General features: G+C 43.7%; 1 protein-coding gene across 4 annotated transcripts; it reads left to right on the plus strand.

Moving 5' to 3' along the window:
• The first annotated feature begins 798 nt into the window (after window positions 1-798).
• LOC117583276 (nose resistant to fluoxetine protein 6-like) lies at window positions 799-6,601 on the plus strand. 4 transcript variants are annotated; one of them, XM_034271503.1, is made up of 9 exons: window positions 799-1,091; window positions 4,307-4,640; window positions 4,701-4,774; window positions 4,832-5,034; window positions 5,097-5,209; window positions 5,265-5,478; window positions 5,541-5,722; window positions 5,780-6,254; window positions 6,320-6,601. In XM_034271503.1, exons 1-9 carry the CDS (start codon window positions 821-823, stop codon window positions 6,533-6,535), a joined length of 2,082 nt encoding a protein of 693 aa, XP_034127394.1. In that variant the 5' UTR covers window positions 799-820; the 3' UTR covers window positions 6,536-6,601. The 4 variants fall into 4 exon arrangements, with proteins under 4 accessions (XP_034127394.1, XP_034127392.1, XP_034127393.1 ...); XM_034271501.1 differs by lacking the exons at window positions 4,307-4,640; window positions 4,701-4,774; window positions 4,832-5,034; ... (3 more) ...; window positions 5,780-6,254; window positions 6,320-6,601 and adding exons at window positions 1,157-1,517; window positions 1,578-1,651; window positions 1,709-1,911; ... (3 more) ...; window positions 2,660-3,128; window positions 3,201-3,794; XM_034271502.1 differs by lacking the exons at window positions 4,307-4,640; window positions 4,701-4,774; window positions 4,832-5,034; ... (3 more) ...; window positions 5,780-6,254; window positions 6,320-6,601 and adding exons at window positions 1,157-1,517; window positions 1,578-1,651; window positions 1,709-1,911; ... (3 more) ...; window positions 2,660-3,128; window positions 3,201-3,794 and having other exon boundaries at window positions 821-1,091.
• The last annotated feature ends 8,920 nt before the right edge of the window (window positions 6,602-15,521 follow it).

Genomic DNA, 15,521 nt, shown 5'->3' on the forward strand with positions numbered 1-15,521 from the left:
CAATAACACATGTGTATACTCTTCCCAAACTGATTTATTGTCTGTACGTTGTCTGTAAAAGACTGTCGGCTGTCTTTCACAGACAATTCGCAATTTGCAGACAGATTGCAAAGACTTTTGTGGTTTGTTGGAGAGCATCTGCTGACCCAGGCAGATGTATATATTCAGCTTGAAGGCTAACAAACACTCCTAGATAGCGATTATAATTGACGTTTGAATGGCTTCGAAACTTTCGTATAAAATCAATGAAAAGTGGTGAAATATCGTCAATCGAATACCTATTAGAGTGGTGAACGTATTAGTCCCTCTATTTGTCTGCGGATTGATACTCGCTGGTGCCGCACACCTAAAAGACGAGGAGTACCAGCTCTGGCTCTAATGGCTCTGCGCTCGCTGGATGTCGAGTTTGCCGAACACTTCCCCAATGCATCGCTTTCGGACTTGGATCTATTTCAACCACGAATACCCAGTCAAGAGGATCTGATTAAAAAAACAAAATTATCATAATACTGCGATCGAAAACATATAAATACATATGTACATACAATGTTCGTAAATATGATATGTTCCGACATTCTTTTCTTTTGTCTGCTTACACATGTACATACTTAAGTACATGTCTGCATACATGTCTGTATGTACATATGAAAATTTCCTGAGAATTAAAACGGTTCTCTGTATAACAATCTCCTTACTGATTTGTATAATCGGCTGAATGGCTGGCACAATTATAGATAGGGCTATCGCCAGACTGCCTTCAAAACTTTGGTATAAAATCACTGGAAAATGGTTAAAAGCCATCAATCGAATAAGTATCAGCATGGTGAACGTATTAGTCACTCTGTTTGTCTGCGGACTGCTAATTGTCAGTGCCGCACAGCTAAAAGACGGGGATGTTCCACAGGAGTACCTGCGCCTGATGGGGCTGCGCTCGCTGGGAGTCGAGTTTGCGGAACATTTCCGCAATGCATCGCTTTCGGACTTGGATCTATTTCAACCACGAATACCCAGTCAAGAGGATCTGCTGTGTCTGGCGGACATGGCTGAATTCATGCAGGCACTCACTACTGGAAAATTGTGGGCACTGAATAGTAAGTGAATAATGAAAGTGATCTTTAAGTAAGTGGGAACTAAATATCAAGAATTTTGAAATCAGTGATCGATGCATGGGGCTCCATTCCTTCGGGTCTACTTTACGGAAATTTCTATGACCTGGGTAACTTTGATGAGTGCGTCGAGATCAGCAAGGAGATCACCAGTAGTCATAGCATAAATGGAAAGTACTGTTTTCTCAAAGTGTCCGTTGGTTTTCTGCCTCAAAGTGTGGCAAGTTTAACCAACGCAATGAGAATTGCATCGTGTTTCCCAGCGTCATGCTCTGCCGCTTACATAGATGCATTTCTGGGTCAATTAATGCAGAAGTTGCTCAACTCGAGTAGCACAAGCATACAAATTCGGGAGGCCACCTGTCAGACAAGTGAATCGAAACCCTGGAATAGCATGCAAATTTTCACAGTGTAAGTACTGCCCTAAGGCATGGGAAGAATGTTGTTGAATTAATTTTTTCTGGATTTCAGTGTTCTGCTTGGTCTGATGGGTTCTATTGTGGCATTGTGCACAATGTACGACTACTTCCTGTGCCAGGATCAAAGTGAGTAACTGAGGAAACAAAATGACATCCAACATGACATCGATGTTTGATCATCAGGCCAGGTTCCTGTCGCTGTGAAGATTTTCTCGGCACGTGCCAGTTCCCGCGCCCTCTTCCGCATTGTTGACAGCAAATCGAATCCGAATATTATAAGTTGCCTGGATGGAATCCGTTGCATGTCACTCATATGGGTGGTATTTGGACATGAATTCGGATATGAAGCAAACTCTCCAAATGTAAATAACTTGGATCTGCTTACGGTTAGTGAACTTATTAGCGTACCTTGTAATAACCTTTTATCTTTTTAGTTTTTTTGGTTTTTCAGTGGTTTGAGGAACCCTTTTCTAACTTTATTCTGTACGCGTATTTCGCGGTGGACTCATTTTTTTTTATTGGTGGCCTTCTAGTGGCAATGGTTGCCCTTCGATCCATGGAGAAGTAAGTTTTAGAATTGTTTTAAATCCATCAAAGCTCATTGGTAACTTTCTGACAGATCCAAGGGAAGGCTGAATGTGCCGTTGATGTACTTGCATCGGTTCATTCGAATTGTTCCGATCTTGGCAGTGGCCATTCTTGTGTACATGAATCTGATGACTCTTATCACGGACGGGCCGATGGCATATATGGAGTATCATGGCAAAGAAGCATGCGAAAAAGGATGGTTCTGGACGCTGTTGTGTGTGCAAAACTATGCAGCAAGCAATGTTGTAAGTCATGGATTTCAGCTCCTTCCATTGTTTGATTGATTACGATTACATTTTTGTTTTAGTGCCTTGATCATTCCTGGTACTTGGCCGTAGATATGCAACTATACATAATCTCTCCGCTTCTCCTGATTGCTCTCTATAAGTGGGGAAAGAAGGCAGCCGCTGGCATTGCGGTGCTGGTGCTCCTAGTCTCGTCTTGCCTTTTTGCCACAATGATGGTCAACAACTATTCAATGCTCGCGAAGTAGGTCCAGAATTTGTATATTTAAAGTTAAACGTAGATAACGATATGCATTTTCAGGAATGGATCGGAAGCAGATACCGTTAAAAAACTCTACTTTGCCACGCACACTCATGCGGCTCCTTGGCTTATTGGATTTCTTTTCGGGTATTTCTTGCACTTGAATCGGGGAAAGAAATTCCAGTTTAGCCGGATTGCCGTGTGGTCCGGATGGGTGCTAAGCCTTGCCATGATCTTCACATCGATCTTCGCCATGTATCCTGCTGGCCAGTTGAGTGCTCCACCTCTGTCCACTCTCGACGAGTCTTTCTACTACACACTCACCCGAGTGGGCTGGCCTCTAGCTCTGTGCTGGATCGTCTTCGCCTGCGTGCAGGGCTATGGTGGTTTGGCCAACAGTTTCCTATCCTCTCCATTGTGGCAGCCCCTCTCGAGACTCTCCTATTCTGTGTACATGTGGCATATGTTTATGCAGGAAGTGAACGTCAGACTCATCCGGACGAATAACTATTTTTCGGACTACAATGTGGTAAGTTTCGTTTCCAGCAGTTGATTGAAAGCTTTAGTTGAGATGCCACGAAAACTAATAATCGTTTTTCAGATGCGTGAGTTCTGGTCCGTCTTTGGATTCACTCTATTGCTGTCGTATGTATTGTACATTACAATTGAGGCTCCTTTGGGCGGACTCGGTAATCTTATACGACCCCAGAGGAAAACTATTATGCAGCCCTTGGCTCCAAGCGAACAAGCAAAAACTTCAGCCGATGTCCAGCCTCATGAATTGAATGTCGGAAGGAATCTGGATGAGCACGAAGTGCCCAAGATACAGGAAACAGCGACTGCCTCAGAAAACCAATAGGACCTAATAATTAGTTATTTCTCAATGAATACAGTATGACTTCCCTGTACGTACTGTTCTCATATAATTTGTTCCTATCGTTTTCCTGAAGTACAGACAGTCATGGCAACGAGACATACGAGGGTTGATGCTGGTCCTGTGGTCGAAAATGAGGTTCCATCTTTAGAGACAAACATGCATTCGAAAGGAAAAACCACAAATCTGCCAAATCAACAATTTCCAAAGATATGGGCCGATCATATCAACGGAGACCACTGGAATCAATCGAACAATAAATATATTTACAAGATGTGTGCTTCCGACTACGTCGAACTTATACTGATTAGCTGAAATTAAGTGTTTAGTTGTGCTACTCTCAGTATCTACTAACCCAAAAGAATCGTTTTTTAATCGAGTTGTGGGCTGACACACTGCTTGATAGTCTTATCGCCAGATTGCCTTTCGAAACTTTGGTATAAAATCACAGGAAAATGGTTAAAAGCCATCAATCGAAAAAGTTTCAGCATGGTGAACGTATTAGTTACTCTCTTTGTCTGCGGACTGGCACTCGTTGGTGCCGCACAACTAAAAGACGGAGATGTTCCACAGGATTACCAACGTCTGATGGCTCTGCGCTCGCTGGGAGTCGAGTTTGCCGAACATTTCCGCAATGCATCGCTCTCGGACTTGGATCTGTTCCAGCCACGTATACCCAGTCAAGAGGATCTGCTTTGTATGGCGGACATGGCTGAATTCATGCAGGCACTCACTACTGGAAAATTGTGGGCAGTGAAGAGTGGGTGAATAATGAATAATAAAACATTGAATTCCAGTGAGTGCAAATTAAATTTGATGAATTTTGTGAGCAGTGATCGATGCCTGGGGCTCCATTCCCTCGGGTGTACTCTTCGGCAACCAATTTCATTTCGGTAACTTTGATGAGTGCGTCGAAATCAGCAAGGAAATCACCAGTAGTCACCGCATAAATGGAAAGTACTGTTTTCTCATCGTACCCATTGATTCCTGGCCTCTAAAGATAGGATCTTGCTTTCCGGCTTCATGCTCTGCCGCTCATATGGATACGATTATTGGTCAATTAATGCTGAAACTTTTCAACTCGAGTACCACAAGCATAAGAATTAGCGAGACCAGCTGCCAGACAAATGAATCGAAACCCTGGAATAGCATGCAAATTTTCACAGTGTAAGTAGTTGCCTGAGGCATGAAAATTATGTTATTGAATTACTTACTTCTGCATTGCAGTGTACTCCTTGGCCTGATGGGTTCTATTGTGGCATTGTGCACAATGTACGACTACTTCCTGTGCCAGGATCAAAGTGAGTAATTGAGGAAACAAAATTACATACAACATGACATCGATGTTTAATTTTCAGGCCAAATTCCTGTGGCTGTGAAGATTTTCTCGGCACGTGCCAGTTCCCGCGCCCTCTTCCGCATTGTTGACAGCAAATCGAATCCGAATATTATTAGTTGCCTGGATGGAATCCGATGCATGTCCTTGATCTGGGTGATTTTTGGCCACGAATATCTCCTTTCGCTAGTTGCGCCGAATATGAATGCTTCCAAAGTTGTTTCGGTTAGTGCCAGTCTTTTCTTCTAAACCCAATTGATCTTTAATGTCCTCTCTTTATGTTCTAGTGGGCCGTGCAACCCTTTTCTAGCTTTATTCTGCACGGTTTTTTTTCAGTGGATTCATTTTTTTTTATTGGTGGCCTTCTAGTGGCAATGGTTGCCCTTCGATCCATGGAGAAGTAAGTTTTAGAATTGTTTTAAATCCATCAAAGCCCCTTGGTAACTTTCTGACAGATCCAAGGGAAAGCTGAATGTGCCGCTGATGTACTTGCATCGGTTCATTCGAATTGTTCCGATCTTGGCAGTGGCCATTCTTGTGTACATGAATCTGATGACTCTTATCACAGACGGACCACTAGCCTCTGGGGAGTTTCATGGCATGAAAGAATGCGAAAAAGGATGGTTCTGGACGCTGCTGTTTGTGCAAAACTATGCAACAAGCAATATTGTAAGTCATAGATCTCAGTTCCTTCCATTGTTTGATTGACTACGATTACATTTTTGTTTTAGTGCCTTGATCATTCCTGGTACTTGGCCGTTGATATGCAACTTTACATCATCTCTCCCCTTCTGCTGATTGCTCTCTATAAGTGGGGAAAGAAGGCAGCCGCTGGCATTGTGGTACTAATAGTGCTAGTCTCGTCTTGCCTTTTTGCTACTATGATGGTCAACAACTACTCAATGCTCTTAAAGTGTGTGATCTATCTTTATGTTTGTCTTTGACCTGTTTTGACTTCATGCAATTGCAGGAACCGAGTAAAGAGTGAAGAAGATGTTGGTAAGAAACTGTACTCCGCCACGCACACGCATGCGGCTCCTTGGCTTATTGGATTTGTCTTCGGGTACTTCCTCCACCTTAATAGGGGAAAGAAATTCCAGTTAAGTCGGATTGCCGTGTGGTCTGGATGGACTATTAGCCTTGCCATGATATTCACATCGATCTTCGCATTGTATCCTGCTGCCCAGTGGAGTGCTCCACCTCTGTCCACTCTCGAGGAGTCTTTCCACTACACACTTACCCGAGTGGCATGGCCATTGGTCCTTTGCTGGATCGTCTTCGCCTGTATGCAGGGCCATGGTGGTCTGGCTAACAGTTTTCTATCCTCCCCCTTGTGGCAGCCTCTCTCCAGGCTCTCCTATTCCGTGTACATCTGGCACATTTTCTTCCAGGAAGTAAATATTAGGAACCTACGGACCAATACTTATTTATCGGATTACAATGCGGTAGGTTTTGATAGTATAGTGTTGAAATTGTTTGAGTAGAACTAACATAAATAATTATTTTACAGATGCTGAAATTCTGGTCCGACTTTGGATTCACTCTACTGATGTCGTATGTGTTATACATTATAATTGAGGCTCCTTTGGGCGGACTCGATGGTCTCCTACGACCCAAGAGGAAAAGTATTTTAGCCGATTTCCAGCCGCATCAATTGAATGACGGACGGAATCTGGATAAGACCGAAGTGCCCAGGGAAGCGGAAAAGACGGCTGCCTCTGAATAGCAATAAATGCTAATACCTAAATGTTTTACATCTACAATACATCAAGTAAAAATAGTTTCGTTTAAATTGTAGCATTCATTTTTGAACCAGATATTTTCAAATAAATTGAATAAAACGAGCTGGAACATTTTATAAACCGCACTCAGTCAATATGTTGACTATTTGAGCTTTATGTAACGAATACATTATATTATTTACGGAGGTATACATAAACGCCGGAACTTGTATCGGAGCCGAGGACTGTCGCATACTCTACCTCTGGATGTCATTTGGTATCCAATTTTTTGGACAGAATTAATTTCTTAGCTTGATTATTCCTATTTTTCATGCCTCTTCTTATGAGAGAGAGAAAAACAGAGACAAATAGAGTAACCATGTAAAAGGCTTTGGAGGTTTCTCTTATAAGCTACTTAGGGCTATTTGAGACTGCTCCTTGGTCTAGCTCTAGGGCGCTACCTTGGGATTCACTCTCTTTCAGCTCCTCTTTTTTTTGCAACAACGGGACTTTCGTCCACGCGGTGCCCGTACTTTTCCATCGGCGTCTCCGATGCTTTCCACCTGCTTCGTAACGGGATCAGACTGGTTGGTTGACTCATCTCATGGTCATATTTTGACATGCGCTGGACCACTGCCTGCCCGATCCCATCATCTCTCTGCTCTCTCATCGCTCTGAGAGAGAGAACCACAGCCAGTTCGCCGTTATAAATAGACTTGCCTTGACCCTATGTGTGTGAGAATATTTTCCTCACATGTTCTAATGTAATTTTTCTACTTCGTTTATCCAGAAGGGTAGAAATCATGGCTAAATCAATTCGGACATTGAAGCTGGTCGATGCTGGTCATGGCGGTCACAAGACTATCCCTAAGCCAAGTCCCATGACCATTGGGCGGAGTTTTGTCCTGTCAATCATCCCAAATCTATAGGAAAAATAATATTTTGCATGTGACTTTCTACAATTCTGCTAATTTAATTCTTTACAAAGAAATGGAAAGCACATATCAACAAAGCCCACTGAAATCCATCGAACAAACAAATAAATTAAACGATTACTTGTGAAAAGTATAAATAAACAAGATTTGTGCTTCCGACTTCGCCGAAATTATACTGATTAGCAGAAAATGTCAATGATGTTCGATTGAATTAAGTGATTCGTTGTGCTAGTTTGAGTGAGTATCTACTTACCCATAATAATCGATTTTATAATCGACTCGAAGGCTGACACACTGCTAGATAGTCTTATCTCCAGACTATCTTTGAAGTTCTCCTATGAAATCACTAGAAAATGGTGACACACAATCAATCGAATAAGTCCAATCGAATAATCGATTCCAGTAGTGGGTTGAAAGTGTTTGCCTAGAACCAACATTACATTCAATTTTTCAGATGCTGAAGTTCTGGTCCGACTTTGGGTTAACTCTATTGATATCGTTTGTGTTGTACAGTATAATTGAGGCTCCTTTGGGCGCGTTTGATAGTCTGCTTGTTCCCAGCCGAAGACTGTTAGCCAGACAGCAGCTCCCATGGAACCGAAGGTAGATTTAAACGATGACCCAGTGCAGCAGGAGCAGTTGAATGACAACGAATCCGGAAGCAAGATGTCCCTGAAGCGCTGGAAACAGAAGCCCCACCAATTGCCTCTGTTATGCTTTAAATAATGTTAGTTTAGTCTATTATATTCTGATGTAAGAATCTTAGAATTTCATTAAATGTTTTCTTATCTATAACAGATAACAGTTGGACCTACCATTTAATACTACGATCGGGCTATTGACCAGACGTCACTCTTTGAAGTGCCTCCCCATGCTTTAGCGCCAAATGACTCTTTAAAATGACACTTTAATATGTGAAAATGATAACGAAATTCGCTTAAGTAGCGAATAAATCGCATATAACAGATCACAAATTAGCTGTACTTATTCTGAAAGCAAAGATCAAAAGTTGTATGGCTATTGGCCAGTCAGACGCACTGGAAAATCCCTAGCTACTCAATACAAAAAACGATTAACACAAAATGATAAGCAGTCACAACAAAATAGCGCTCCGTCTACCTAGAACTTCCACTGATTAAATACCATTAGGAAGTTTCTCATGAAATTAGCTTCAGAACTGAACTACCTGTCTGATCGGCGGTCTTTGTGACAAGGCTGATTTTAATCGACTACTCAACGAGTGAATGCTTATCGCATATAGTTAAAAACCCCAGATTATACTTAAGGCTCTTGTCAGCTAAAATCCCTTGTAGTATTTCCACCACCTTCAATCGAATATCTGTTACCATGGTGAACATTATAGGGACTTTGGTTGTCTGCGGACAAAGCTGTCTTTCAGAATTACGAGCGCCTAATGGAATTTTGCGCGATGGGAGTCGAGTTTGGCGAACACTTCAGCAATGCATCGCTCACGGACTTTGATCTGTTGCTCACCCGATTAACCAGTCAAGAGGATCTGTTGTGTTTGGAATTCAGATTGATGTATTAAAAACAAAGCCAGCTAAGATTGGTTCATGCTTTCCTGCATCGTGCTCTAACGTGGCAACTGGCCCTTTGTTGGATCGTTTTCGCCACTTTCGAGACTCTCGTATTCCGTGTACAGCTGGCACATGTTCCTGGTGGCGGCAAACACCAAAAAAACTAGAACCAATACCTACTTTTCCGACTATACTGTGGTAGGTTATATTTGTGAACGATCAAGTCTTTTGTATTGCAATTATTTTTCAATCAAAAACTTTGCGACACATTGTCAATGCTCCGTTTTACGTATCTAATGCAAACATCCACAAAGATCTGAATATTCCAACAATTAAAGAAGAAATAAAGAAAACTAGTAAGAAATACATCGACGTACTCCACAACCACGAAAATAATTTGGCCTTAAGTCTATTAGACAATAGCCTAACAGTAAGAAGACTGAAAAGATACAACATTCTCGATATCCCTGATGGATAAATCCAACAAACTGAAAAGATGTTATATCTAATAGCAGGGCTCATTGGAAAACTGCTATTTCTGTTAATTGAATATTAATTAATTAAACTTATTGTTTACAAAAAAAACAGATTGTAAATATAAAGAGAGAGAAAAAATTATTTTTGCAGATGCTCACGTTTTGGTACGATTTTGGCTTCACATCTAATGCTGAAGATTCTGTTGCCAACAGAGAGCAGGATGACTCTAAGCAAACGAACACCCAAAACTATTTTGCTGCTGCTGATTAGATTATAGTAACATTCGATTATACGCGTATTTTTGTTGAGTTTTTATTTATGTTTACCTCAAGTGGAAGTTCTGCCAAAACATTCTCAAGCATTTAGTTGTTGGGGCAGACCATGAATGGAAATGGACTTATCGAAGTTTCGTTGCGACTGAGCGCCTCTGACTGAGTAAGACATTTATCTACGTACTTCTGCATATCCGACCGAAATGGCTCCACCTCCTTTCCCACAGTCTTTAGTTGCATGTTTTGTGTAAATTTAAGCCTGAAAACAAATGGAGAACTTCTTGACTCGCGTCCTTTTCGCTTAGCCCAATGCCATAAAATATCGTACAAGTATTTTCTGCCCCGCGAAGGTGCACCAACTGTGTGCAGTGAGTGTGTGTTACGACTGCCATGGCTGCTAAGTTGGCGGGGCCGACAAACCGATCTCAATCCGGATCCGAATTCGAGCTCCCCCACTGCGCATATTTTATGGCAGTTACGCGGCGGCTCCCGGGCAACTTAATTAGTGCCTGCTGGTGCGCTTCGACTCCAGCCCTGGCACTGGCTCTGGCTCAGGCTCTGGCTCTGGCTTTGACTTGCATTTCCACTTCGATTACGGCTGCAACTGCTGGTGGGATAGGGACAGGAACTGGCTTCGGCTTCGGCTCCGTCTACGGCTGCAGCTGCAGCTGCATTGCACCTGACATTTAACATTATTACGCGGCACCCCAGCGAATACGGAATGACTGCTCGTCCGTGGCAGCCAATACAGGCAGCGCCTTTAAGCTCTGCTCCACTCGCATTTAAGCGGTGTTAAGCTTAATGTGCACCACATTGCCGCCATGCCACATGGTGCAGCTTGCTGCTTGCTGGTTAGGGGACAGGCGCCGAAGGCAGAGATGGTTGCGTGTTCCATTGCATTTGGTTGCATTTAATGGGTTATTGGGCACACATTTGTGCGGGCTGGTGTGTGGTGGGTATGGGTGTGGGTGTGGGCCACTTACAACTCGTTGAGTTGCCTACAATTGAAAATCGATCCACGCAGACCGAAATACACTCTGAATAGGAGTGTTCCTGCCCATTGTAATCGCATATTCTGATTCTCTGTCCAAGGCGAAAGCTGCTGCAATAGCTACTGACTGACTAAGCCTTGACAATTGCCTGGAAAGCGATCCGAGGGTAGTTCCTTTGACGTTGCTTCCAATTAGCAAGAGTCAACTACTCATGTAAACATATCCCGATATAACTTTGCAATTCTGGCCCTGCTCCTGCTGCTTCTGCTGCTGCTCCTCCTGCTTAGCCAGCAGAAGAAGTACAAAGAACTTTTGTGCACATTTCTGTTTATTATTGTATAAATCAAAAGATAAAGTTGCACACAAACTTCCTGCTGCCAGAACCCGGGGACTGTGTCTGGTCTGCTGCTGGGGTTTGGATGGGGGTTTGGCTGAATCTGAGTCCGTGTCCTGTTTGCATGTGGAGGCACAGTACGTAAACTAAACGAAATGCACACAAAGTCTCATGTATAGCTGAAGTCGTGCATGTTTGTGGCATTATAAAATATATCTGGGCAACAGTCTAGTACCCCTTCGACCCACTCTCTCTTGCACTCTTTTTGTTGTGCTTTGTCCAATTTCAAAGTTGGTAATGGTAAAGTGGCGATCCTGCTACCTCTGTGCCCCAACTGCAGCTGCTACTGTTGCTGTTTTTGCTTTTGTTGCCACATTTAAATGCCAAACTTCACCGGACATGCTTCATAGCTCTAATTATACATGCGCCTTTCTAGGAACGCCTTCCGCCAAGGGGAGTACAGAAAAAAAAGCGGAAGAAAAACAACAACAAGCCAACTCAAATGGCAAAACCAAATGCTATAGCCGAAGCAGAAGCAATGGCAATGGCAATGGCTAGAGCTCTTCTTGTTGATATTTTGGTTGTTGCATGACTACAATGCCATACCCTAGAAAAGGGTGCCTCAGCATGGTGATTCAATATAGAAACGGAGCAGCCGCCAATATCGATTAACTATCTAATACAAATATCATGTTTGACTAAATCAAATGAGCTCCTTGGAAATTATTGATTTGAAAGGGTAGGTAATTCATCCACTCTCCTCACAGCTTGACTTTCTCTTCGCTTCGTAGCTTCGGCTGTTGTTTTGGTTATTTGGCCCTCTGCCAAGCAACGCGTAGTGTGCACAGCGTGGCCTGCAATTTTTCTAACCACATCTAAGCACACACACACACACACACACATACATAGGGGTGCGTGTGTGTGTGAGTTGGGAGCCTTTGCCTGGGGCTCCACTTTTGAGTCAAAACTCCAGCAGAGAACTTTGCATGTCTGTTTAGCCATTCATGGCTGGACTGCAGGGAGCTGCTGAAGAGGGAAGAGCTGGTGGGTCCGTCACTCTTTTGATTTGATTAGGCCCCCCCACACTCACACACTCACACACACACACACACACATACACACACACTCTGTGGCTAGAATAAATATATGTAAATTCTGAAAGCATAAAATATGGCATTAAAATTTAATGTTCAACTCTAGGCACGCAAAAAAAAAAAATAAGGCAAAGAAATGGGAAAGCAACACAGGGAGAAGGCCGATGAAGACATTTTGCTTGGGCCAAAAAATTGCTAGCTACTTGGTATGGCTGCCTATTAAGTCGCTGACCACCGGCCAGCCCCCTCACTTATGGCCAAATGAATACCATTGGCAATGTGAAAACTTGGCCTTATCAAACCCTGTTCATCTCGGGGACAGTGGACGCTGATTAACAGAGTCACATTAGCATATTTTTGCTCGGAGAGGGAGGTTTTTCTCTTCTTTTATAAATCATTTCATTGACATTTTTTATGAGGCTTCGAATGTCGGCAGGGGGGAGTGGGATAACAGGAGAATAGGAGAATGGGGGGATGGAAAAACTTTTCGAAAATAAAACAAGTCTGCAAGTCTGAGAGAAAAGTGTCTGAGCCTCGGGGCGGCATTTGGGGGCACCTCAACGAATCCCATGGCCAAGATTGACGCGCCGCTTACGTGCTATGGAACCATTTATCTTAGAGCCGCACTTTGCGTGTCTTAATTAGCGGCCCCACAGCCGGTTGGCCCATGCAGCAAAACCTCAAGAAACTTTCCCGACGCCCAAGTCAAGGCAGGAATTTATGTAGCCCAGATAAGAATTTCCCGATAAGACCATAGATCCACCATTGGCCTGTCTGTGCCTTGAAGTGTTGCACGAAAAGTATTGGCGAAGCGACATGCTAATGAACTCGGCCTTAAAGAAAACTCCTCCGAGTATAGCACAAAGGAAAGTTTTTCTTCTTTGTGTTGAAGCCAACTTAACGACCTGTTTGTGGCCATAGAATACTCGGGGAATCTGTACCTGACTTAGACGCGAAAGCTAGAAAAGCAGAACAAATCTTTTGCAGCTTTTCGCAAAACTCTTTTTGGGACTAACAGTCTATTGTTTTGCCTATTGCTATTGCATCAACCTTGGGGTATGTCTTTTTGAATGTCACCACCAGCCGCAGCCCCAGCACCGTGATTTAGTCTACCATTTCTGTTTCTCGTCCTAATCAGGTGCCCCACATTCGTTAGGTTCGCTCTCGTTGGCGGTTGCACAGCATCTAGTTGATAATTCTGTTGCGAATGCTTTTGGGGTAAGCTAATTAGAGCCTGGCACACGCCGACGCCCATACGCAGGCGTCTCCTGTACATGCAAATCGTGTAAATCAGAGAGTTTAGTGGACATGTCGTGTCCCGCCATAAGCTGCCATATTTAGTTAAGTAATCAGCAGTTTTTCGTGGGCGAAGCGGATAGTGGAATGGGGGAGGGGGCGTGGCTGGGAACGTAAAATGTTTGGTTCCAAAACTGGGGAAAAGGAAAACAAAGGAGGTTCCTGGTCAGGGAATGGAACCGGGACTCTTGTGTTTTGTCGATGACATTGTTCACTTCGAATTCTCTGTTTTCTGTTTTCTGTTTTCTGTTTTCCGTTTGCCTGTGTGTCTGTGTGATTGGAGGTGTTTTTGTGGGAGGAGTAGATTGTGGTTGTTTTTGTATGTATGTATAGTATTATGGCGACAGGAGAGAGACTCTGTCCTGTGCCGTGTCGTGCCATTGTGGCTGTCATGTGGTGCTCGTTAAATGCTAATTGCCGCATACTTGTAACCACTTTATGTGAATGCCTTTGTGCAGGCACAGCCACAGGGTGCCACACAGGGTGCTCGGCTAATTGGAAGTCTGTCCCTGCTCCCAGAGCATATGTCCAAGGATATGCCCATCTGGCATGCCAGATGGAGAGCAGCATAAGCAGCATTAGGTCGAAAAACTATTACCACACTTCGCGGCCATCAATCAAAGCCTTAATATCCGCGAGGCTAGCTGTCAGTGGCAGTGTTGGACCCAGGACTGCCACTGCTCCACTGTCAGCCACATGGACATGTTCGAGTTACCAGCACAAAGTGCATCATTTGACCGCTAATTTGGGCCGTAAATACACATACCATTGGATGCATTGGACTGCAGCTCTTCGTTGCTGTGCTGCGAGTATTCATAACGTAACAAGCCAGTTTTGCATGCAAATGCCACCACCAGTGGGCACAGCAAGATCATCATGTCAGGGCGACACATGCACAGCGAGGCCAGGATGCACAGCCTGTGACACAGAGGAGTCCTGGGTCACAGTTCTGCCTGAATCTGAGGCCAGTTGATTGCGAACAATTTCGAAGCAGATGGCATGGCATGGCATCGGCATTGGCATTGGCATCCGGGTGAAATATCATTACGGGGCCACTGGGTCGGCGGCTTCATTGAAATCCTCTCCCATTTTGGACATTTCTCATTTTAGCATTTATCCTTTTTCGTTCTCGTACGGGAGGGATCTTAATTGCCGAACATCGACTAAATGCGTTTTTCTAATGGAGCTGTCTGTCTGTTGAGGAGGAGCTCGGTCTCTGGCTCTGACTCTGACTCTCTGGCTGCTGCAGTTCATCAGCAGAAAATGTGGACTGGTGTTCTCGGTCTATGTCTTAATTTGCATAATTCGAATAGCTTCATCCGCAGTTCGAGTGAGCCTCCGAGTGTGTTTGTTCTCATGACTTTCATATGCTTATGGCTGAAGTTGCGGCGATTTCATGTGATTTCCATTTACTCAATTCATACGGTTACAGCTCACTGCAATTTATTTGTAGAGTCCACATCGGGATCGGAATGGGTTGTGGATATGCATTGGTGTATGTGGAGCACTCGAACTGGCATTACGTGCTGTGTTCCATGGCATTGAAGCTTCCAAATGGAATCAATATTATGCAAATGGCCAAAGTGGTCAACTCAGCTCACGCTCTCGCTCCCGGCGTCTCGTTATCCTGCGCCATTTCATTTCACCATTTCAATCGACGAGAAAGCGGTGGGAATGGCATATTATTTTGTTGCATTTCGTTGTGCAATAAAGTGCATTTTGATTTGCCTTTAACGGGCATCGAGTGTGGCGCAAGAGGAAGCAAGAGGCTGGCTGCCACATAAATTATGCATGATGCTGCTGGGTCAGTGCTGCTATTTTTTTCCATTTGTTAAGACCAATATCATGTATGCAGCATTCCCATTGCGCTGGACAGGGGGCTGGGCGGGGCACTTAAATGGTTGCGAAAAGTCAAGTGCTGCGATTCTGCATTATTATCACAGAATGCCAGGGCAACAATTCGAATTGCAATCGCATAATTCCGATGGGATTACTCTCTCCGCTTCAGGGTGTACGGTTAATGGGCTTCATCAGTCTGCAAAAATCACGGGGA

The sequence above is a fragment of the Drosophila guanche genome, unplaced genomic scaffold, assembly GCF_900245975.1.
Source record: "Drosophila guanche unplaced genomic scaffold, DGUA_6, whole genome shotgun sequence".
Classification (NCBI taxonomy): Eukaryota; Metazoa; Arthropoda; class Insecta; order Diptera; family Drosophilidae; genus Drosophila; species Drosophila guanche.